Genomic DNA, 26190 nt, shown 5'->3' with positions numbered 1-26190 from the left:
AGAACAAGCAAAAAGATTGTTATTGAAGTCAGCTCAGAGCAGTTTCAAGTTATAGTTTTGGGCAGCGTTGGGATGTTTTAATGGGAACTGGAAGCAGAGAAGAAAAGAAAGTAGCAGGAGAGAGGTTGCCAGATTGTACTGCTCAAAGGGTGCATGCGTTTGATCACTCTGTAAAGTCAAGCTTGGTGTTTGTTTCTGATAGGCTAGGGGCGTTCAGGTGTGTCCAATTAGGTGGAGCTGACACTTGAGTTTCTGCCCAGTGATTGGCTGGAAGCCACTCAGGTTACAGGCTTTGTATTGATTCAAATATTTGAAAGCTTTTTCTTCAAAAGCAGGAGAGAAAGGGCAAGGAGAAAGTTAGCTCTCTGGGATTTAAAAGTACGGGACAGCAGTTTTCATTGGCTGCTGTGCTGTAAAACTTTAACTGTGCAGTAAAAAGTGTTGCGAGGTGAAAAAATGGCAGAGAATTTTTTTTTTTTTTTACAATGCCCTGTCGTACAGGCTTCCTGTCTTTATAATGGCAGGCCTCCCTTTAGGTTGTAACATTTTAAACTCTCAATTACCATTCTCTTTAGTCGTGATAAATGTCAACAGGATGGAAAAAAGTTCTTCAGCTGAGTAAGGGCTGCTGAGGGACGGAGCAGGTTGAGGTTTCATGTAGAAACTGGTGTTTTCTGTGAACTCCTTTCACATTAAAAGAAACAAAACAAGAAAAGAATGAAAATCTGGGCTGCAGCAGGAAAGATGAATGAAATGAAAGTACTATTATCAGAGAAGAATGCTTAGCCTGGATTTTACTTTTCAATAGGGCTTTAGGAGGGCAGGGACTGTGTGTGAAAGGGGTGAAGTGTGTCTCTCTGGTGGGATTGTCACCTCTCTGAAACTTGTCGCGACTACAAATGTCTTGTTTGTTTTGTGGTGTTTTACTGACCGGCCCTCTCGCTAACTGACTAAACACTGTTGTTGATGTTACACAGGGGGGTTGGTGGTGGTGGGGGGTTACCACCAGGGTTGTCTCTGAATCGCATGTCTCCGCGAGCCAATGCAATACATTGTTTGTTGTTTGTACATGTTTGTAGTTTGCTTGTTTTGGAAGGAACTATGAAGAAAATTGATTCAATTATAAGTTAATAAGTAAAAATCTTGAATCTTTAATAAATTCTGGATTTTAAAGTGTACTGATTCAAATCTTCATGGACTCCAGTGTGTTTGGATGCATACCCTGTATATACATGTACGTGTGGTGTGTGTGTGTGTGTTGTTGGGAGCTGTGTGTGGTTGTCACTCAGTGACAGCTGGACAGTGTGTGGACAATTTAGGTCAGTTACGACGACCACAAACCACAGATAGGAGCCCCTGTGTGTGTGTGTGTGTGTGTATGTGTGTGTGTGTGTGTGTGTGTGTGTGTGTGAGAGATAGAGAGAGAGAGAGAGATTGAACTATGTGTTCAGGGTGGCACGCTGACAACCAATACACAAATTTATTAGCTGTTTTGATTGCGTAGTGGGTGTGTGGTCATTTGTCCTCATACACAAACACAAGTGTGTCATTGGTGCGGCTTACCTCACAGGTCATTAACAGCTCTTATCACCTCTGCAGCCCTTACCACCTACAATGCAGGACTGTGTGGCCTTTTCATACACCTGTTTGTTTTTGTCAATAATTAAACCATCTACAACACACTAAATACTAAATTAAATGATTACAATTAATGTATTTGACACCTATTGGTCATTTGATTCATATTTATCAGTCATGTAAGGCTGTAAAAGTATATAATCAAATCTTAATGCGCTATAAAACACTGCTGATATTTACAAGCGCTATCCAGTGAGTGTGTGCATGATGTTAAATCAACAGCAGCTAGTGGAGATAAGGGAACGTGGGTAGCTAATAAACAGTTTACCCGTTAAACGACAAAAGTGCTGACGTTAGACCTCAGCTTTGACGCTCAAACTTCTTGTTTTTTATGTGGAGGGGTCATCAAGTTGTTAAACTCGTGCATGTCTGCTGGTGGGCGCGAATGTATACGTGTGTGTGTGTGTGATGGCATACTTACACACATAGAATGTTTTTCCGTGGCGTCTGCCTGTGACACACCCTTTCCACGGTTCAGCCCATCCTCTGCATGTGTGTGAGATCCCATGTTAACAGCCGGTGGGCTCTATAAATAGTGTGGGATGGGATGCCACTCGTAAGAGAAAAGAAACAAACAACTATCCTTTAAAAGTGTCCCGAGATCGAAATATTGATTATTCTAATAATTCTTGGTGTTGGTCAGAAAGTAAGAGGAAGAAATGTTCCTCGAGCAGTGTGTCACACCACTTAGGTTATAATTGGCGCCACATGATTGCATATCCAATTCAGTCTCAATCTGATTTTCTCAGCACCGCCCTTGTCTTTTTCTGCCTCATAAATTCTAATCTTCATCTTTCCATGACCCTGTGATCTTTTCTGTCACGGTGCTCCATTTTTGGATCCAGCACCAGTTGAGATCCTGCAGCGCTCTGCGGTCTCTGTCCCTCCACCGCCATCCTCTGCCAATCAGACCGTCCCTACAGCTCAAAGTCTTTCCAACTCTGAGAAGCTCATAGATGGCTGACTGCACCGGAGTGCTAATCTGCTGTAGTTTACTTAGTCACGGAATAGCTCAGATTGTGTGCAAAATAGGTGCTAAAGCCCCATGTCAGTCATCAGTGTGAAAGCCATACACTGAGCGCTGCTTTCAGTATGTATGTTATGTGTTTGGGTGGGGCGAGAATGAATAAATGTGAATGAAAGGGCTGTGGTGCTGTGTTTAGTTAGGCCCAGTGGTAACAGATGGTGTCAGGACCTTCTTGGTTACAGACTCATTTGATGTGACTTTGTACAACTGCTGTGTATTTTTCTTCCTCTGCCACATTATGAGTCCGTAGTGTAAACTATCAGCTGATGGATCTCTGGCGGCAAGTGGGATAACAGTGTCCTACAGGGAGAGACAGGTGCGGAGCGCCGTGGAGGAATAAACACACAAGTAGCCAACAGATACGTCTGTTCATTGTCAATGATCACCTCCGTCCCAGTTTATTACTACAGTCCAGCACAGCACAGCTGCTGCTTAACGTCACCTCCCTGCAGAGTGACTTGTTAATGCGCGTCTGCATTTATATGTGTGCTTTTTGTCACCCCGCTGCCACCCATGCGCCATGATTTACGTCCACGAAGCGGCAGAAGTTGAGCTAACTGAGCCTTATGTTGCTTCTCATTGTGAGTTATTCGTCCTAGTGCAGTTGGAGTTGACCTCCAGGCTGGTTAACACTTAGCACGAGGCTAGTCTGATGAGCTGGCCTGTCCGCACCCTGCTCTGATCGACTGGGCGTCTGTGTTTGTGAGAAGAGTTTAGGGTCCTGAGAAATGACCTCATCTGCGTCTGAGAGCGACAGGGCACCTGTGGCCGAACCTCACCGTGACTCTTTCACCCCTAAACCCACACACATACACATATACGCACATATGACACACTCAGTATGGTGCAGCAAAGCCGTGCAATCCGACCCATCTCCGCGCCCTGCTTCAACAGTATTATCCCCCCTGCGAATTTCATCTGGCCTCACCACCTGTTGTCAGCTGTATTTCACCCAGCCCGTGCCCTCTGCAGCCTATAGCCTTCTGTTTCCCTCCATAGGCACCAGAGCTTACAGTTGTGCCAGAAGTAGGTATGAGACTAGACCCAACCCTCCCTGGGGGCAGAAATCCTAGACTGATCCAATTACTCTCAGCCGGGGCTTGAATCACACCGAATCTACTCCGACTGGCAACCACTTAATTCAATCTAGCGGCAAAAGCGTTACAAAGTAAACAAGTCAAGCTGTTAAGCTGCAGTGTAGGGAGCACAAGAGATAGGATTGGGTTCAACCAGTATGCACCAGCAGAGTTTTAACAGATGCTAGTAACCACTATATTACAGTTTAGGGTGAGGTTCACAGCTCTTTCCTGCTCTGTTTTCCTGAGATTATTTTGCCCTGCTATTTAATAGATAGAGAGGATGGCAGAGAGGAAAGATAACATGAGTGGCGGAGAAAGAGGCAGTTGTCTAGAGACCTAAAGATGGAGCAGTTTGGCTGTAAATCAAGGGGTAGCAACGTCTCTCCAAGTTTGTATTAGCTGGGAAATATGACACACTGTTACATAGAAATAATACACTACTTTCAGGTCTACAATTTGTTGTTTTTGTAGAGGAGTTGTATTTTATTTTGAAACCATGCCAGACATCGAAAGACAGTTCTGAACTCTTTCCTCCTTGTGAACTTTGGAAGCACCTTTGGCTTACAAGAGTGTGTTTTTTGGCTTAATGTGACCTTGTTCGGCTTTGTTCATCTGCACTGTATCAAAGAAAGCACTCACCTTACTGAAATTTGGCCTCAAGTCTAAGACAACGCGGCCTAGTTTGGGTTCTTTGATGTCTGTCGGCAATTTTGTATTATTCCATCAGGCTCGTTAGCTAAACCTTGGTGTTTTCTTTCTTCAGAGTTTTAAACCTGTCCTAAGTAAAAGTGTGTAACAGCAAAATATCTGCTCTTTTTCCTTTCAGATGGTCTCCATAGTGTTGTGGCCCTCTGTACCCTGCGTGTCACCATCATCACCGATGACATGTTGACCAACAGCATCACAGTGCGCCTGGAGAACATGTCCCAGGAGCGCTTTCTCTCTCCACTGCTCAGCCTCTTCCTTGAAGGTGTGGCGGCGGTGCTCTCCACAAAACGGGAAGCGGTATTCGTGTTCAACATCCAAAATGACACCGACGTGCAAGGCTCCATCCTCAACGTAACCTTTTCGGCGATGCAGCCCGGAGGTGCCCCGGGTAAAGGGACGTTCTTCCCTTCTGAGGAGCTTCAGGAGCAGATCTACCTCAACAGGACTCTGCTCAGGCTGATATCCTCTCAGGAGGTAACACACATTCACTATGAACTAACATTTTAAGGCTCTCTTAAAGGTTACTAGAGGAAATTCTGACACCAAATCTGTTGATGTGACTGAGATTTCTTCTTCTCTCCAGGTGTTGCCATTTGATGACAACATCTGCCTGCGGGAGCCCTGTGAGAACTACATGAAGTGTGTGTCGGTGCTGAAATTCGACAGCTCCCCTCCCTTCATTGCCTCCGAGACGGTTCTGTTTCGGCCCATCCACCCCATCAACGGGCTGCGGTGCCGTTGTCCAGTCGGTTTCACCGGGGACTACTGCGAAACCGAGATCGATCTCTGCTACTCAGGACCATGCATGAACAACGGGAGATGTCGAAGCCGAGAGGGAGGGTACACCTGCGAGTGCCTGGAAGACTTCACGGGTGAGTTGTCTACATGCATACATACATTCAACACTTGCACCAACACTGCCAGGATTTGCTGTGTAGCTATAAAAATAAAATTACTAGACCTGCATTTTCAAAATAAATATTCTCAAAACCTACATATGATTTGTGTGGCAACGTTTAGGACCGTTTGGCAGCGTTAACCTATTGTTGTTGTAGCTCCTTCCCAAGAACAAGAACTGATGACCTTTTAGCATTTTTGATTGTTAGAAAATAATCTTACCAATGTGGGTTTTTTTTTAACCTAAACTTACCTTTATGGTTAGTGTTGATTATACTCTAATGATGTGGTAATAGTCCGTGTTATTACAGCAACCACAAAAGATATTCTTCTTCATAGAAAACTACGAAAGTCTATTATAAGTATCTAAAAGGGCTCATTTTCTTTTTGACAAAAGCTTTAATGACTTGTACAAAACTGCCAAACCGCACTGACAGGTTGTAAAAGCTCTCACCACCCATTGTTGTAGCTTGAGGTCGACCCCAGTGCAGGAAAGGAAAACTGGCTTTGTAATACTGTAGGTATAGCCACCTGCACACCCACACACACACACACACATACACGTATACGCACATACAGTAGATTTATTGCTGTAAAGAGGTGTAAGGAATGCTGACTATACTGGTCAGACCTGATCCATCTCAAATATCACTTTACCCACTCACCAAAACCACATTTTCCTTTAGAACGTCATCTTAAGGTGTGAACATACTTCAGTTGGGTGGTCAGAAACAAGGCTCAGAGTGATAATGTCTGCTTGATGAGTTTTTGATGAGTTTGTTCCTGTTTTGTTTGTATCTCGTGGTCTAGCATACAAGGACACACATATGTGCCTGGGCAGGCAGGTTACGAGATGCACATTCTTGTTGGTGGTTTCGCCCAATTCCCCTGACATTTGGTGTTAGAAATATGCCAAGAGCACATACCCAAAAGAAGCCTGCTAGCTACCAAACATGGATGTAAACAGTGTATATTTGAATATATTCAGAAAGTAGGCATTGCATATGTTTTATGAGGTATGAAATGCATTCAGCATATAGTTAGTCCTCAAGGATGGCCATAATGTGATTAGGTGACAAACTCCGCAGGGCACCTTTAACCTAGAACCTGGCTTTTTCACTGATTTAGAGAAAACAACAAAGAACTGTAAACTCTGCCTGGAAGTGGGCTGTTACAGTCGCTCTGCACAGCAGTCACATGGTAGTTGAGTTTTGAGAAGCCTCGGAAGCTTTCATCATTCCCATTGAAATCACTTTCCGAAATATTTCCTAATGTCAGTGATCTTCCTCCCATACTTCCCCCTTGTACATCTGATACCTGACTGACCTGTCTCTCCCTAATAGACCCTATAGGGCCTCTGATAGCCGTCATCCCTCTGACTCTCCCAACACTCTACCTCTCTTCCTCCATCTTATCTGATGTAATTACCTGATTATACCTGCCATTGTCACTCACTGGCCCTTCTTCTACTGCTCCCCATGTCTATCTTCTCCAATCACCCATCATATTTCCCTTACCTACATCTCGTGCCCTCCCCCCTTTGAAGGTCACAGTTCAACTCAAGATAGTCAAGGGCCATCAGGGGCCATTATAGGGCTGATGACAAGGGGGCCCGCTCTGTCCTTCTTGGGTTTCCTACATTACAGGGAAACAGATCCTTATAATTCGCCCCCTGAAAAAAGGATTATGCTGAGGAGAGAAGGGCCATTAGCTGGTTCCAGGCTGTGGTGTTGGGGGTCTCTGTGTGTCCTGGGTGGACAGATCTTGTCTGGACAGCAAGTTGACACACAACACTGCATGGGACACAGAAGCAGCTATCGCAAATAATATTGCAGTCAGAAAGTGGACTGCTGGTCTATTAGTGAAGGAATTTTCATCAGACGAGCCAGGAAACTGGGCCCAACCCGCTGACTTTGGACAAAGCTAAAGCCACATGGTCATTTAGGAGGAATTTCCCATGGTGAGACCCACCACAGTAAGTAACTGAATTAGATAATATATCATAATAGACTTGATATCAACATGCAGCCTTCATTTTATTCAGTGAAGGACAGGCTTATGGCAACAAGTCCAAATAGCTGTTATAGCACACAAGAACTTGCAGGCAATGAGCCGGTCCAAAGTCTCCTTGGTTAGTTTGGTTGGTCTCCTGGAGGGTTTGACTGTGGCTAAACCAACCCCCAGAAGAAACCCAGGCAAAGCAACATCTAGGTTAGATGGTGGTTAATCACTAGGGAACAGGCATTACCCACCTTAACTGAGGTTACTGGTCAGTCATTGGATGAACTTGTCTGGCTTCCTGTGGTCAATTGGCCTTGCACAGTTGATGCAGCGCCTTCCATCCTCCGTACATCTCCATTTCAGTATCAGTGCTGATACAACAGTTGTACATTCAGAAATTAAAAGTCAATCACAGTCACTGTGTAATCTCCCTAATCTTAAAGGTTCTTGAGAAGAAACACACAAAAAACACCAGAAGTAGCTTTTAGTTTTTGAGTTACGTCTTCACTTTTTGTTTGTGTAGGCTTAAAGTTCTCAGAACTAAAAGCCAATCCAACCCCAACACTTAAAGGTGCTCACTGCAGCTTCTTTGTCAACAACAATAGTGTTCAAAAACCACATAGGGTACTTTTAAGGTCAAGTTTTGGTATCATCCCTTTAGGAAAAAGGTTTACAACATACTATGTTTTTTCACTGACAGTGATAGACCAGACGCGATAGTAGACCAGTATTTAGTGTGGTTACATACATGCATATTCATGCTCTGATAAAGGATCATATAAGGTATATTCACTTATGTTTGTACACAGAAAGTTCTGGTAACTGCTGGACATGGTTAGTTAAAGTAGATTGGGGTGTAGTTTAGGGAGAGAAGGTACATAAAACTCAATTATGTACCTGGTCAATTCAAACCACGCAGTCTGAAATAACTGTAGGAATGTAATCTGTTCATTTAATTGTTTCTGTAACTTGATTAAAGTTAGAGCGATACTGAGAGGGACAGCTATTCTCTGATCTTTATATGATTTAAGAGTGTTGGCATGAGCCACAGATTTAACATAATGGAGGACTCCCATCCTTTTCTTTCTTTCTTTTTCTTTCTTTCTTTGTTTCTTTGTTTCTTTGTTTTTTTCCATTCATTCCCCCCCCTCGTCACTCCCTTTCCAAGCTCCTGACTCCTCTTTATCTCCTATCCTCTCTCTTCTCTCCAAATATGGCCAAATTCTTGGCTTGGCTAAGACTTGTGTTTCCCAGAAAAGGCTCATAAACAGGGCTTTGTCTTTATTGCTGAGGTTTAGATGGGATTTCTTAATTTGGTTTTATAGGGGACCTTAAGAAAATTACGTTATGACTGTCGTATAAGTGCTTGACTTATAATCAGAGGCGTCTTGTTAAAACAACTGGATTCCACACAGATGATACATCTGACAAGCCTGTATTTCAGTGAAGCGTGGACAACATGCTTCACAGAAAAATGATAATAAATTGAAGAGATGATGTGCAGACGGGTAATTTATCATTCACATCACATTGCAATGCTATAACAATACGGTGTTACAGTGTACAAACAGAAGATGCTCAAATCAAGACAGCAGTAAAGGTGTGATCTTCCCCTCTTTTTTTCTCGTAGGCGAGCACTGTGAGCTGAACGCATCATCAGGCCGGTGTATACCCGGTGTGTGTAAGAACGGTGGCAAGTGTGTGAACCGTCTTGCGGGTGGTTTCATGTGCCAGTGTCCACCAGGGGAGTACGAGAAGCCATACTGTGAGATGACCACCCGCAGCTTCCCCGGACAGTCCTTTATCACCTTCAGAGGCCTAAGGCAGAGGTTCCACTTCACTGTCTCCTTCACGTGAGTACTTCCCTCCTTCCCTCCTTCCTTCCTTCCTTCCTTCCTTCTGTCCTTTGTGTTCATAGACCTTTTTCACAGCAGCCACGAATACTATTTGACATGAAATAGTAGGTAAATGTTACTAATGATACTAATTCAGGTTCAGTTCAGGTCAACAGAGTCAGGGTGCTGCTGTGGTGCATGTCAGCTCAGTGGAAAGTCTCTACTACAATAAATGAAACCGAACCTTAATTAGTATAATTGGAAAACACCTGTCAAAATGGCTATGTAACTGTCACGATAGCAAGTTAGCATCATTAAAAGTTGCTATTCCACATTATAGACATGGAAACTGTCAGCACGTTCGTTGATTTGCATAGAGGAATTCTATAGCCGAATTGTTCCTTAGTACAAGTATTTATTTAGCATCAGGACATCAAAATATTACATGTACATGGACCTCTTTTGTTCAGCAAATCGCAGTCTGCAAGCAGTTAGCTGCAACCAACTTCCAAAAAGAGAGTGCCTAACTTAGAATTTACACAAAGTTATATAATATGTGTGCCTATCTCACTGGTTCAAAAACTGTTGGGGAGCGGCCCTGGTTTAAACTTGGCTCTCCCTTGTTGGTGCACAGGTTGATCCCAGCCTCTTGGCACTCAGCTGCTCCAACCGTCTTCAGCCAGCTTCCTAAAGAGGATTAAAACCTAAACTCCCCCCTCGATATTCAGTTGTACCTAGTCAGCGATCTGAGACATCTATCCTACAGTATGCCTCACATGACTAACTGCATACTGAACTTTTAGGGGGTTTGACTTTTTGACCCTGATGGTATCTTGTCCCTCTGTTTTCAACCGGCTGATAATCAGAGTAGCCCTCTGTTCTACAGATCCTGTTTCAATCATGGATCTATAGAAACCAGGGTGATGAGTTGGCAACTTACAGGTCACACAATATGAATATGAAACATTTTATTCTAACAAAACAAAAAAGACATAAAATGCAAGGTTGTTTAGTTTGAACAGGACTTAATGTAAAATAAACTAACTAATGTAACTTGGTCACTAGAGTTAATGATGCTCTCTGGATAATGTTTTTCTCTCCATTATTCACACCTGGGATTGCTGCACCACCTTTTCACTGCACAGCAACAGCACTACTGTACATGCCTGTGATAGTTGTAGCAGTGTGTGTGGTAAACGGTAATTTAGGGAGTGTGTGAGGAGCTGCACCGAAGTTCAGTGAGCTAAAGTGTGTCAACTGGGGCATGTCGAGACGTGTGGACACTTTTCCATTGTGTCTCGGTTCCATCCATGCATGCAAACACACACACACACACAGAAAAACTTTTAGCGCATGTTTTTATCGCCAGTAAGGTGAGTTTGATCATTTTCGTAGACGACATGACGGTGAGAAAGGTTCGCAGTGCGGTGAAAACAGGAAAGGCTGTGTGATGAGTTTCCCTTATCAGTGTTTGGCTACAGCCATCCTGACTTCCTGCCCCGCTGGCCTCACTGGCATCTGCCGGCTGACTCCTCTGCCCTCACCTTACACTCCTAACACACATGCACAAACAGCCACATTAGCCTCATCAAACACATCCACGAGCAGGTACCGGTACAAGTCTTTCTCCCACTCTATCACACGTGGACACGTGCATCATCCAAGGAAGGGGAACTGTTTCCTCTCCATAGCCCACAGGCTTTACACATCCTGCCTTTCCTTTCCAAGCAACTTTTCCTCAAGAGCTCCTGGGTCCTTTCATCGTAAAGCTATCTGCGAGGCCTTCAGCCACTCGGTCCTGGTCTGTTTGAGTTGGATGGGTGCTTAGAAATGTGACAGAAAACATGAACCAGACAGAGAAAAACTATTGGAATCCACTCAACACTTTCAGTGTGATAAATATGATAATATTTTTTATTTTAAGTCTCACTTTTGACTTTTAAACTGAATAAATGAATCCTTTGAGACACATAAGCTGTTTAAAGCGATTCCACATGTTGCGTCTCCATCTATCTCTGCAGGTTTGCTACCAGAGAGAGAAACGCTCTGCTCCTCTACAACGGCAGATTCAACGAAAAACACGACTTCATCGCCGTGGAGATCATCGACGAGCAGATTCAGCTCACCTTCTCTGGAGGTTAGGCCCCGTGATGTGTGCCAGTGTGTGTGTGTGGTGACCGCTTGAAGTGATTGTTGTTAATATCAGCTACATTGTAAGTAGATAAACACAGATTTAAGTGCACTTTATCTAAAGTGACTTTCACAAGAAGCCTGCTAAATAACTCTTATCTTTTGTGTGTGCGTGTGTGTGTGTGTGTGTGTAGGTAGAGAGGTGGGTGTGTTTTGCTGTTTTTAAAGCAGCTGCTTCCTCAGAGAGGGATCTGCCAAACTGATTAATGATGGCACAGATACTAACACACACACACACACACACACACACACACACACACGGGCAGACGTTAAAACCCATGAGCATTTAAAACTTTTTTAAAACTTTCAAAAGTTTGAAGCATTTTCAAAAACACACACACATACACAAAAACACATACACACACACAGGGCGTGCACAATTACATACACACACGCCTACAGTCGTTGTTAAAACCGGTAACTGTTGGATCACAGATCAAACACACACTCTTTGGAGTGGTGACTGTTGTTTTTCTACTTTCCCATGGTACCACACAGAGAAGAATCAAGTTCAATATGATTATGTTGGGTGAAACCCATTTGGGAGTCGAGCCAAGTCCTTGTGCCTCGCTTCAAATCTCAAATCCGAAATGCATGACTCATCAAATTAAATACTCCTAATTATGAGTCATGGTTAATGAGAGGGATGGGAGGAAAACAGTTGATTTATCTGCAGCCTCTCTCTGTCTCTTGTAGGGTAGTAAATACACAGCGAAGTAGGACACACAATCATTTACTTATACGTGCTTTCTGTTTGTCACGTGCATGGCCTGAAAACACTCATTCATACACTCACACACACACATTACCTGACAGTTCATTGATTCCCAGAGGAAGAGATTCCTGCTCAGGTTGCTCCTGCCCTTGACAAACAGAGTAAAAACCCCAGTAAATCTGCTGCCATTGTGCTCTACAATCTTCTGACTGAGAGCCATTGATAGTACGGACTAATACTGGTTTTCCCAACAGTTGATTTATGATCCTGATATGTGTGTGTGTGTGTGTGTGTGTGTGTGTGTGTGTGTGTGTGTGTGTGTGTGTATGGGTCTGCATATGTCAAGTAAGGCCACAGAGTTTGCCTTAAGTGGTACCTCTGTCAACATTCCTCCTCTCATTTAGTTGCATTAAAGCAAGACTACACTACAAACACAATCAACCTCTTATGAATTAAAAGCTGAACTTCATGAAAAGGTTAGCTAGTCTAGTTTTGAATTAATGATGTCGGTATGAAACTACGCAGTGCACATAAGCAGCAGCTGCGCTTACTCATTATCTTTATAATTCACTTTTGCCGTTTCTTTTCTTTGCCTTTCCCACTCGTCTTTTCACCTTCATCAATTTGTTCCCCTCTTCACCCTTCATCTTTCCTCTCTTCATTCCTACCACCACCAATGTCCACCCTCCCATCCACCACTCTCTCCTTTTCCCTCCCTTCTCCATCTAGGTGAGACAAAGACCACAGTGTCTCCCTACATCCCAGGAGGGGTCAGCGACGGCCAGTGGCACTCCGTCCAACTCCATTACTACAACAAGGTAAGGAACTTAAGCACCCAACCATCCGCTGCACCTCTTCGTCCGGTAGACCTTTTTAAAGTTCCTTTTTTTAGCACCTGAAAACATGAAATGGGATTAAAACACGAAAATGCTGAGTTTGCTTTGGAGAGTTTGCGATATAGAAAAATAACGCCCACAACCTGTCAAGAGCATAATTGGCCAGTGTTGAGTTGACAAGTTCAGGAGTGGGAGTAAAGTGTAGGAAATGTGGATTTCTTTGAAGCTACCAAGGCAAAGTTGACCCTGATTGCTCAGGCAGGCAGATTATCTTGTGCAAGTTTATTTAGTGACGTCCCCCCTCTGCCTTAGCCTTTGACACTGAATTATGGTATAGCTTTCTTGCAAGAAGGGCAGAGGCCTGGCTTCAGCTTTAAGGGTCAGAAGGTCAACAACTGTATTTTCCCACTGCTAATGCAGCTTTTATGTGGTTTTCAATCAAGGAGTGTCTTCATAGCTCACGGATACTTTCATAATGGTACAGTCTCTTAATCTTTAATCACTGACAAAAGAATTTCTTTCCTTAGTTTGTTTCACTCTGCATCTAAAGTCTCTTTTCAAGATGTTCCCACGATGGTCTTCTTCCTTCTTTATGAAGTCCAATCTCAGAAAAAAGAAAGCGATTATTTCACAAACTAGCTCATGTATCCACTTCAGATGTAATATTATATTGGCAGGGCTTACACTGCAGTCAATTGCTGGTGTTATTTTCCAACAAACTTCCAGAGCCTGCGGCCATTGTTCTTATGACATTAAACCAGATAGGAAATAAGATAACACTGTCCTCCTGAACATGTAAATCCCACAGTTTGTTTCTGGTTATTAACTGTGTAATTCATCGGAACTAAAGGTTTGACAGCCACATGTGGGATTTTCTCTCAAATTAACTCATAAATCTATCAGTGGTCTACGGCAATTTAACCGTTTAAAGATGAAGCAGTGGTTAATTTGCCATCTACTGTAACTGTTTAAGACTTGTGAACACGTGGCACACCATGTGTCTTATCTCGTAACCCTTTTAAAGATAATATACTGGTATGCATGCGCTATGTTATGTTCTGACAAAAGACATGGATCCCTCTTTCACTTTTCCTCCCCCAGCCCCATCTCCTCACTATCTTTGCTCTTCCTTCATGTGTCCGACGCTGAAAGCTGTAGCATCACCGGCCTGACCCAAGACTTCCAGCATCGTATTTCAGCAGCACTTGTGTTCTGCAACTTGTTAAAGAGAGTAACATGTTTCTTGACCTAACGCTAGCCTACAATGCACACCGTCTCACATTTCACAGGTTGTTCGCTTCTTTCTCCGGTCTATCAGCTATAGAGCCCATAGCATGTTCGGTAGCCTTGACAGGGAAGTATTCATCAAAGACGATGAATCAGGCTACCATAATGTAGCTTGTTAGCTGCAGGGTCACATCTTTATCTATTGTTTGAGGTGTATTTAGGCTGTACGTCTGCCTGTTCAGCAGCACTGCCTTTATGATGCTAGAGACAATAGTTTCAACCATGTAGTGCTTTGTTAACGTCGCTTCAAGGCTCCCAGCTACCACCGGTATTATTTGCAGGGCACAGTCTGAAGTCTTCTTTGTTTTGTTTGTCTGTTGGGTTGTCTTATGTTTGTAGGGATGTCTCCATAGAAACGAGATATTAGTTTCCACGTCCAAACAAATTTTCTGCTTTGTTCCTGCACTGTGCAGTTTTTTTTATTTAGTTGTGCTGATCCTACAGGCTTCCTCCTTGTGGCATGCAGATACAAGTAGTATGCACACAAATGCACACATGTATCACACTAGTGTTGTGAGTGTATGCCAGTATTATTAGCGTGTAAAGCAGGGGATGTATGCGTTCTTAATACAGACCAGTGATTTGCAAAGCAGGTGACACATTCCGTTGAATTAGCCCGAGGCCGTCTGTAGCGCTGACACGAGGGTCAGCTTTTCTTCATGCGTTGAATGATCAGAAGTCAAATTGACTGATGGTAATTTAATCCTACATCAGTTGCTGGAGGGATTAAGGGAAATGTATATGGCAGAAAGCAGTAATGTTCTCACAATAGATTAGACGTGTTGACATGTGAATGTATGGACGTGAATGAAGGCTTGTACATGTCTGCCGCGCATTGAAGAGCGCTCACTTTTAGTTTCACACACACATTTGTCTGTAGGTAGCATTGCTCACATAGCCTGGAGAGACTAGAGGGAACATCAGAGCCCAATTCCCAAACTGTGATGTCATGCAAACATGCACACACAAATAATGTTCCCTCTCTGTCCATGTTAGTTTTCTTGGAGCTTTTTAGGGTTTTTTGCTGTCACAAATTTAAAATTGAATTTGAATTGAATTGAAGTTAAAACAGGTTGCACCACACAAACGAGTTCTTACATAGAGATTAGATACTTAGATTAGATATTTACATGCCACATGTAACTGCTGCATAGCTAACTGTGCGTACCGCCAAAACCCATGTTAGCTTGCTCGTATGAGTTATAATCTGTTTAGTTTTAAGAGTAAGAGTTGCTGAAATGCTCTTTAATGAAGACGAAAGTGAAATTTTAAATTGTATTTCACAAGAATAACAGTATACTACAAACAATAAAACCTTGTGCTAACAACACTAGCCTAAATCAAACTTAGCCTAGCCTAAGTAGTAGTGAAGTGGGGATTGACACATTGATAAATTTAAAGTTGTTGCACCACACAAACTAGTTCTTGCATAAAGATTTGTTGTTACTGAATGTTTACACTCAGTAAATATTTGCGAGGTGTAAATGTTGCATAGCTAACTGACAAACATATTAGCTTGCTAAAATGTGACTTGACTCAACAGGTTGACGTATCTAACCTGCCACTTGATTCAAAGGCTAATGATGTATTTTAAACATTTCATAAAAATAACAATACCTTAAATACCTAATATTTATGCCATACTAATACCATATGTTATGCCCAACAAACGTTAGCTGAATTAGCCAAATAGTGTTGGTTAGTTTAGCATAATTTGAAACTTCCCTCTCATTCTACTACTTCAAACTGCATGTATGCATATCTTAATATAATAAAATATGCTTTATCCCCCTACCACTGCTGTTTGGGCAGCTACAACAACAGTTACAACTTTGATGCGAGTGACTTTCTGGCACAAAGTTTGTGTAATAGTTTCAAACCGATTCAGTAAATCTTGAAAAATTAAAGTTTGAAACTAGTTAGTAGTTACTAAGAACTTGTTGGTGCAGCCCAGTCCAGGGTTGTTTTTCCCAGTTGAGCCCCAGTTGATTTTTAACGGTCCCTAACGGCACGCTCACACAATACACAGACGGTGATGTATTAGGTCAGATGATGAGGCGGTTGAAGTTGTGAAGGGTTGTACGGGGTGCCCCCTTTTAAAACCGCTGCTACTCCCTTCAGAAGAACCAGGGTGCTTCTGCTTAAAAACAGAGGTCAAAGGTCGGGGGGAGGGTTGGCATGACAACAGACATGGACTTGCCATTGTGCAATGATCTGGGTCAGTTGGAAAGCTGTGTGTGTGCGTGTGTTTGCATCTGCGGGGGGTACACAAATAGAAAACTTCTCTGAGTGTGTCTGTGTGTGTTTGAATGTGTGCATATGTCCGTACTGCTATTAGAAATGTTACACAATAGAAGTGGAAGGAGAAAGACATGTTTGAAATTCCACGGTGGAAAGTCTCAAGGACTGTCAGCAAGGCAAAGCTAAACAGGAAACACACACACACACACAAACACACAGATAAAGCAGGAATGGGCAGCAGGAGGTTTTGTCTTGGGTTTTGATGTATGCTAACTACAGGAAATGATGTCTCTTGTTGCAGGAAATGATGTTATTCAGCTGGACACAGGGCAGGATGTCAGTTGTATCATAATTATATCTACCAGGCCACCTGCATGGAGCAGGAGGATGCAATAAATCTCAAATAGACAAGGAATGCATCATTTATTTAGGACAATTGAAGCAGAAATAAATCTCCCCTTAATAGTTATATTTTCCCTCAAAAGACACATTCTAATTGAACATTACATTACGTTCTTGACCGTAGACTTTTGTCCTTTTTAACAGATAGCATGCAGTGTAATCCAGACTTGCACACAGTGATTATATAGCGTCTGCTGACTGTCAAACTCATTTTATTTGTGACGATTTGATCTCTCTAAGTCCTAATCCATAACGCAAACCATTTTCCACGGTCACATATCATTTTTAGTTTGTTTTTTCTTGTGGACGTAGACCTATCATTACTGAACGAGAGTGTTTCATTTCATTTGGTTCGGAGTGGTGACAGAAAATATGACTTTGTGGCAGCATCCCATGTGATTTATTCCAGTAAGGCCGCTGCTCCAGAGATTATTGATTAGCACGAGTTCACGTCGGAGACAGGAGACCAATAAACAAGAAGGAATTTGCTGGAATCTTAATTATATTTGTGTTGGTGTTTCACCAGCTATCTTGAAACAAGAATGTAGGAAAAAATGATTATGAGTGAAACACCAATTAAGTGTAAACCATAGTTAGGAATAACCAGTAATTAAGGTCCATGTGATCCATCCACATGGTGAGCAAGGCTGCTATGTTAGATATGCAGACATGTCCGTGCTTTGCAGTATTTTTGTAAGAACGCTTTATGCTGCGGAGTCTTGACTTTAGACATGTTAATAGTGCTACACTAGCTAATATGTGCTTTGATATTTACAGCTAGGGTGTGTAGACAGCATTCCCAGACAGGCTTAGCTGGCTCTTATCACCAGAGAGAACCAAAAGTTCACTCTCTTTCTGCTTCTGCTGTTCCTCCCTTCGCTCTCACTCTGGTGCTGTTTACATGGCAGGACTTTAATCATCAGAACATAAGTGCAAATTACTTCACAGCAGAGCTTGAAGTACGTTTTTTAATATACTGCGTGTGTATTTTTGCATTCCACCTCTGCTAGGATGTAATTCAACCACTCAGCTGTATTTAGAAACCCACTGGGTTAGCTAAGTAAGGATAGATCTCGCTGTAATATTTTCAAGACTTTTGCATCAGTGAAAGTGTTATAAACTTTACTTTAACGCTAAGATGCCACCAGGGCACTACTACCTTAAATATTCATTCTGTTTTAGCCTCATTTCGACCTGTATTGTCTGCCTATGAGCAAGTTGGCTCTTTTGATTACTTTAGATATAAAGTTTTCAAGCATTTACAACACCTTTACGCTACAAGAGTCATTTGAAGCTTCTATGTTAGATATTTTTCTACAAACAACGGATCACCTGACTAGGTGTGTGTGAAGAGGTTCACTTATTGAAGAACGCACAGAGAATTATGCACCTTCTGATTCTGCAGTTCTTCCCTCAGCTCTACAGACCGTTTTAGCTACTTTCATCTCATTGTTTTGGTTTTAGGACCCAAAACTTTCCTTCACTCTTACCGCTCTCATCACTATCAATTCTAGCGGTTGGCAGGCAACTATTTTTTTTATCTGCCTAGCATCAAAACGGCAGATAGTCGGCAACTATCTGGATATAGTGTTGATACAAACAGAGCTGAAATAGTGTAAATATCAGACATAATTTATCATATGGTCAGACACAGAGACTCCAAATAAATCCTAAAGTTGCTCTGATGTGTAAATAAGTAAAAAGAATATGCTTTTATTTTGTACTAGTGTAAGTATTAATATATTACAAATGTTGTTTTTCTCACCGGTCTCCATCAGGAGAATCTCTTATCTCAGTCTGAGCTTTACAAAATAAATAGCTGCTTCTCTCTCAGCCTCTTTGTTGATGTTTCAGGGTTTATTGGGTTTCCAGGATGAGCTGATATGCAGTACACACACACACACACACACACACACACACACACATACATACACACAGTCTTCGACACATACAGACAGTTGATAATGCTTGTAAGTGGTTGTCCTCCGTCTCCTCATGTTGTAGTTTTATTGCTAACAGTCGAGGCCACATGCAGCTTTTCAGGGTGGCCGTATGGACTTAGAGGGACAGATGCATGCCTTATTAGGTGTTTGACTGTGTCACGGCAACACTCACACACTTGTGTGGATGTGCTTATGTGTGTGCTATGATGAGAGACTGCGGCATCATGGGATTCTGCACAGGTTTGTGTATTTTCTCTGCCAAGTGCATTTTTATAAAGGTTAAATAGTTATTTTTTAAGGTGAAGCCCCAGACTCTGCATTCCCCGACAGGGTGTGCTATCAGAGGAAGAGGCCATGTTATTCTTTGTTCTTCTCGACGCAGGTTTCCCCAGACCTCAAACAGTTAAGGTTATCATCTCACACATAAACACACACACACACACACACTGCATTTAAATACCAGGAACTGCTCCTTTACTAATTATAAAGCGTCGTACAGCATCTAGGAATATTTAAACAGAGCAGATGCACCATCAGAGGAGACATGTTGTTTAATTATTGTTCCCCCACACAGTAATCTAGTACTGCAGCATGTAAACATGCATCCAAACCCATGTTTTGCATCAGTGTTGACACGTGGAAGCTGGTTTTGGAAGCTTCCAAAGGGATATTTCCTGTGTTTTTCCTGCCGTAAATTACACCTGCTCCTTGCATACCGTAGTATTTCACAGCATGATATAAATCTGCCAGAGACATCTTTGTCCGAGGGCGGCAGCGCATGAGTTGTAGCCTATTGTGTGAGGTGGTGGGAGAGGTGTTTTTGAAGTGGGCATGAAGGAATTACGTTTTACTCTGGATTGTTGGCAAATTGGCTGGCAGCATGCCTCTGCACACACATACACACACATCAAATGTATACATGTCACATGCTTTTGAAGTGCTGTATGAGCATAAATATACACAAACAACACACACACACACGCACACACATAGTGACGTGGCTTGGTTGTGGGCTGCAGGTCTAATGCGGTGTCTCTCTCTCACGGTGTCTCTCTCCCAGGAAGGGGGGAGTCTGGTGGACTCCAGTGGGGTTCTGCGGCTCCCGCTCTATACTGCCTGGCTGGAGCTCAATCAGAAGGAGGTAACCTCTGACCTCTAGCCTAGTCCCCACTGGTGGCTTTTTTTTTTCCCTGGGGTCTTATTTAGCCCCTGCTCTGCTTCTAGCACAGTCTGCTAGACTAACTCTACTGCACATGCTTACCTCGAATAAACAGAGGTAACATGGCCTCTAACACACGGGTGTTACCTCTAGTTTAGTCTGGCTCCGATCTGGTCTGGACTGTAGAGGCTGTAGTAGATTTAGGGGGCTTTCTGGTTTTTGTTTGATTGTAGAAGGTGTGTGGACTTGGTAGTTGTTAGTGCCAATGTGACCTGGCTTTCTGCTCTGTTTCCAACTTCTTGATGAAGTCATAAACAAATAAGGCACCCATTCCTAACAATTCCAAAACAATGCTCCATAGCGCTCCTAGTGGTCAAAAACACCACAGGGTACCTTTAAATAAATGTACAAAACTCTTCACCTTCATCTTTTTCTGCTTCAGCCTGGTGTTGCATGTTCAAGTGCTCTCACATTCTTCTTCTAAATCAACATTTATCACAGACGGTGGCATGAAATTAACAGAAAAATCATCTTGAACTCAGAGAACTTGACTGAGGGTTTTTAAGACTTGCAGATGTTTGTATGTTTTGTGTGAAGTGTTTCGAATGCTGACACTTTGTAGTTTGGGATGATGTCTCTCACCTGTCAGCTCTCATTGACTTTCTCCATTGTGGTTTGTTCAGGTGAAGTAAACATGTCTGAGCTCTGGCAGGCAGGCAGGCAGACAGGTAGAAAGACTCCAGGGGAACAGTGATTGTGTGTTTTTTTTTTTTTTTTTGGCAGCAGCACGACAGGCCGAGTCACCGATTCTGTCAGGGAGGATTAACAACGCTCAGAAATTATCAGAGACATCTCCTGTAATGAGTACGGACAGCATATGTCTCTGGGCTCACACGCTTCTGTGTAGACACGTATTTATTTTGAGGGATTTGATTTAAGATCATATCCTTAATCTTCTCTTGATCCCCACAAGTCTTCAGAGGTTGGTATTAATTTGAGAATTAACTAAATAACAGGGAGATATCAGTTGAATAGAGCAAATGTCTACACCCACATACAGGCTTTTGTGCTTTTTACTGTTGTAGCCACCTTCTCCTACAATTTATTGGTGTATGTGTGTGTGATGGCGCCTGTTGCAGAGTTAAAATGACCTTTAAAACAATTGATTCTGATAAAATGATTATAAAGAGTAAAATGATTAAAAAGTGGTTATGTTATTAATAATAATTTGGTTATATTGGTTATATTTTTTATTTTGATATACAGTCGTCCCTCGCTATATCGTGGTTCACTTTTCGCGGACTCGCTGTTTCGCGGATTTTTTTAGTGTAATTTTGCATGCTTTTTTTTACAGCGTACTGTAACAGCATGAACGCGCATTGTGTTCTGCGTCCTGATTGGCTAAGTGAGAACCGCCCATGTGTTCTGCGTCCTGATTAATTAAGGGAGTACTGTACAAAATGCGTGTAAAAAGGTGTATAAAAGTGTGTGGTTAGGGGTTTTACGGCCTTAAAACATGTATAATAATTGTAAAACTTACTTCGCGGATTTCGTTTATTGCGGGTTATTTTTAGAAAGTATCCCCTGCGATAAACGAGGGACCACTGTATATTTTGTCTGAATGAGTCGATTGATAATATGAAAAATCCAACAAGTAGTCGCATAATTACAAAAGCACTTATTTCATGATCCTCCACCAGTTGACCTGGTTAGTTTAAGGCTAACTAGTTAGCATAAGGCTAACTAGCTTAGCTTAAGGTCAGCTAGGTTAACTGTCCTCAAATTGCCAAGTGCTAGTTGCCTGTGATATTGGTCTAACCGCCTCTCGGGTGGTTTCTGACCTTTTTCCTAATAGTAGAGTTTCTCTACTTGTTAACATATGTTGGTTTAGCTACGCCTGGCGAGCTAACAGCATCTATGCCCAGGGATGGAGGTGTAGTTCCCCTTTAAGGACGGTTTAACTAGTTAACCTGGTAGAGAATTGTTTGGAAAAGGTGAATGAAGTCATGCAAAGAAGATCCCAACGCAGATGTTGTGACTGCTACCCACTCGGTCTTAAAACACCCCCATCGGTTGAACCTTTATATGCAGACATTAATGTCTGCATATAAATGTGTTCCTCTAGTTGAGCGAGTTACCGTGAGTAGGAGCAGCAGATGTGTACAGCATGGTGTCATTGAGGAATGAAGATAAATCTGATAAATCTGTCACTACAGACCGCCTTCATACATGACTGCGTAACCCACTACATCTGTCTCTCTCTCTCTCTCTTTATGTCTATTTCTCTTCACCTTCGCTCACTTTTACATTCCTTCCCTGCTCCCACTGTGATGCGAGGGAGTGTGTGTGTGTGTGTGTGTGTGTGTGTGTGTGTGTGTGTCACTGAAAGGAGGAGATTTCACACACCTCACCTAGCATGACCTAAACCTCTCATTAAGGTTGAGAGAGACAGATGGCGGAGTTTGTGTGGAAGAGTAGAAAGTGTAGAAATTAGGTTGAGAGACGTAAAACATCCATATTGTTATAAACCACTCTGTAGTCCTGCCACTAATGCACCTCCCTCCTCCTCCTCTTGGTCTCCTCATATTTCCCTTATCTCTTTCCACTTATGTATATCTCTTATCTCTTATATGATCCCTATCAGGTTCATTCCTATTGTGCCTCTGCTTTTACAGCTAAACATTACCATCACTCTGGATCATCCTTAATTGCTTTATGCTCTCTCCGAGGCTGTTGAGATAATGGTTAGATGGTCTCCAAAGACGGTTGGATATTAGGAGAAAATCGCTCATTCCTTTTCTTGCCAAGAGTTTAATGAGAGGATTAATAACATTTCTCTTGTTTGTGTGGGAGATATGAAGCTGGAGCCAAGAGGTAGTTAGCTTAGCTTAGGAACTTGTTGTTTTTTATATGTTTAACAAGATACAGCATGTGAATTAGTCAGCTTTATTACATGGCCAGCGCCGCTAGCTGTTTCTCCCTGCTTCTGGTATTTATGCGAAGTTAAGTTAAGCTAAGATAAGCTGCTTGCTGTAGCTGCAGATTTAACAGACAAGACAGTGGGTGGTATTGATATATTGGCAAGATACTATTTTCAAAAACTAAATTTGAGAATTTTGACTGATTTCATCTTTTTTTTTCTTTCTTCTGTGCAGTCCTATGAGCTTTGTGTTTAAGTGTTCTTAGCAAGTTGAAAGGGGTTAATAAAAATGGCATTCCTGTTTGGTTTTCAGGAAAATTGTGACTTAAAATCCAAAACAAACCAGATTTCCCCTCAAATTATCAAGACTGGGGCGGTCGGTGGTGTAGTGGGTTAAGCGGCCGCCCCGTGTGTAGAGGCTTCAGTCCTCGCTGCAGCTGGCCCCGGTTCGAATCCCGCATCGGACGGCCATTTACTGCGTGTCATTCCCCCTCTCTCTGCCCCCTGCTTCCTGTCTATCTTCAGCTGTACTCTCAATAAAAAAAAGGCATAAAAAGGCCAAAAAAAAAAATAAAAATTATCAAGACTAAATTTATCCAATGTACCTGATCAACAAGAAGGTGGGAAAAAAAAGCAAAAGATGAATCATGCGGAATAAGTCAAAGAGATAGAACCTGTCTGTAAGATATGCTTTAACAAGGGGTTGAAATAGCATCAATTAGAAGGTAATCCCCTTGATGTTCGTACACAGGCAGGTGGCCATGTTTGTCGAGTTGTAAAAGGAATTTTCTTGAGCCGGTCCAAACAGGATACAGTTACATTTACCTCAGTTTCTGTGTCGTCGGCACATTTGTTTTGCCGCCTGAACGCTACGAGCCAACAATGGCCACTGTCCATCTGTTACACTGATAGATAGAAGTGCGATGAGACGATGAGGCCAGCAGCGACACATATAGGCTTGAACACAGGACATCATAGCCTTGTGTAAAGCCTCTATGTGTGTGTATGTGTGTGCGTTTGAATAATTCACACTTCTAGGTTTACATAGCCAGAGGGCAGGTGAGGTAATGTGGACATGATAGAGTCTGTTGCTGCCAGCGGGAAGGTAGGACACACTAACCTGTGCATGACGGGGCCAAAAATCAACTTTATACACACACAGAGAGAGATATTGGTTTTGGTTCAATGCCCATCTTTATTTTGGTTCCAGCTTATGTTGCACACTTAAGCAGTTCTTTTATAGATAGTAAAATACTAAAATAATAAAAGCATGTTTGGTCTTTTCTTGTGGTTATATCAGTTTAACTCTGCAAACACACACACACACACACATATCTCAAAAAATCAGAGGATCACATCAAGTGTAATTTTCTTCCAAGAGTTGGGGAAACAATGGCGTTTCCTCAGGCGAGCCCAAATAAAATAAAAGACTGTGTGCCCTTTTTCCTTCATCATCAAAATAAGCCGTGTTGCCGTCTGCAGCTTCGCTAGTCACTTCCTGACTTAAACACACACACACACACTCATACAAGCTTGCCGCTTGCTCACTCAACGCACACGCTTAAACACATTCAGCAGACATCCTTCCCACAGTCCCCAAACGCATGCACACACACACACCTAATCATCGCCGAGTATTTCCTCCACACACACACACACACATATTTCCTGGTCATTAGTTGCTCATTTTGACAGCGTTTAACGTGTTTTTCGGACTAAGTTGTCGAACCGTGTTTTGCATGTAACTCAATCTGTGCAGCAGGGCTCTTTATCCTGTCCGCGGGGCTGGTTGAGTTATCATGTCGGCTTTGACAGGCGCTAGTAATAGAGGTGTAGAGTGCGTGTTGTTGGTGGGAGGGAGTTTTGTGTGTGTGCGCTTGGGTGGGTCTTTGTCCTGTATCTGTGTGTAGACGGGGGTGTTGCTGTGGAGAGAAAGTGTGTATGTTTTGCTGGCATGAGCAGTGTTTGTTGTATATTTTTGTGTGGTGGCATCTGTGCGTGTGTGCGTGCGCTCCTCTGTCCGCTCGTGTCCTCTGCCCTCCTCGTCTTTGTGGCTAACTGTGGGGATCAAGTGCGTTCCCATGGTTGCGGCAAGCCTATCGCCCCTGGAGACGACACCTTAGAGAGAGGGAATCTTCAACAGCCCCGAGTTGGACGGAGGGTAAATAAGAGACTCTCATGGGGCCCCTCAAAGCGAGGGCCAAGTGCACTTTAAAACCTGGGGTCAGGAAGAGGCCTGAAACCATATAGAGTTCCAACAGACACACTCAGCTAAACACTACTGTTCAATTAGGATAAGATTTAAGAGTACAACATTGTATTAAAAACAACTTTTTTCCAAAAAAAGAAATTCACCTATAGTCTAATCTGTTACTTAGTAACCTAATATTATTCCAGTGATACATCTATTGTTTTTGTGTTTGTCTGATAATAGCTTTTTTAACTGGCAGAATAAAACAATTCAACTATTAACTAATAAAATACTTTACAATACTTTTAGGGGAACCAAAACTGTTTTTTGTACCAGGCTGTAAACGTGTTTATTTCTGCTGTGAAGTCTGACATTTTAACATGGAGGCTTATGGAGATTGACTCGTTGTATAGCCAGCTTCAAGTGGCCGTTCAAGGAACTGCAGTTTTGGCACTTTTGCACAGACTTTACTTCACAGCAACAGAGGGTTGCTGCTTAGTTAAAACCCCATTAAAGAGATAGTCTAGTGATTTAATATTGCACCTCTATATAGTTTGGGTGTCCCACCGGAACCAGATTAAAAAATCTTGTATTTCAACTAGTAGCATGATTTTGTTAGACCACCTGCTTCCTTCAAACTCCATGCCACATATTTGTCCATCTATTTCTCCTCATGGCGAGTAAACTGATCTCAAAGTATAAAATCTGTGGAGTGCTCCTTTAAGGAAGGCTTAGTGAAGTTTGTAGTTTAGTCCAACATTACTTACATGATCGCACTTCATAAATTTGGTTAGCAGTAAATTTATGTCAATGTGTGTAGCTTTGGAAGTATATGTATGAGCCTGGAGCAGCCCAGAGCAGCTGTGTTAATGCTCCTATATCCCCTACATATTACACACACATTACACAGATACCCTAAATACATGAAGTTTAGCTCTTACACAGTGCGTACATGTGCATGTGTCAGTCTATGAATTATCAGCCATGTAACAGCTGCACTCTCCTGGGATTTTTGGGTTGCGGGTGCATTATATACGACATCTGGGTATCTCTCGCTCCCTCGCTCCCGTGTTTTGCTTCCTGTCTTTATCTCATCCCGTCCTCGCCTGACTGAACTCAAA

General features: G+C 42.5%; 1 protein-coding gene across 8 annotated transcripts in view; it reads left to right on the top strand.

Annotated features, from left to right (window-relative positions):
- The window catches only part of celsr1a (cadherin EGF LAG seven-pass G-type receptor 1a), an 85018-nt gene that overhangs the window by 31639 nt on the left and 27189 nt on the right, over positions 1 to 26190 (top strand). For 5 of the 8 annotated variants that reach the window (XM_027272274.1, XM_027272272.1, XM_027272273.1 and 2 more), the window contains exons 2-7: positions 4571 to 4926; positions 5036 to 5324; positions 8981 to 9203; positions 11207 to 11322; positions 12820 to 12908; positions 19860 to 19940. In XM_027272274.1, the coding sequence (XP_027128075.1) occupies positions 4571 to 4926; positions 5036 to 5324; positions 8981 to 9203; positions 11207 to 11322; positions 12820 to 12908; positions 19860 to 19940 (1154 nt within the window). The remainder of the gene's footprint in view (positions 1 to 4570; positions 4927 to 5035; positions 5325 to 8980; positions 9204 to 11206; positions 11323 to 12819; positions 12909 to 19859; positions 19941 to 26190) is intronic. The other 3 variants (XM_019256084.2, XM_019256089.2, XM_019256086.2) reach the window with 1 other exon arrangement.

The sequence above is a fragment of the Larimichthys crocea genome, chromosome XX, assembly GCF_000972845.2.
Source record: "Larimichthys crocea isolate SSNF chromosome XX, L_crocea_2.0, whole genome shotgun sequence".
NCBI classification, from domain to species: domain Eukaryota; kingdom Metazoa; phylum Chordata; class Actinopteri; family Sciaenidae; genus Larimichthys; species Larimichthys crocea.
Note: the sequence above shows the minus strand (reverse complement) of the source record. Positions and strands in the feature narration are given on the sequence as shown.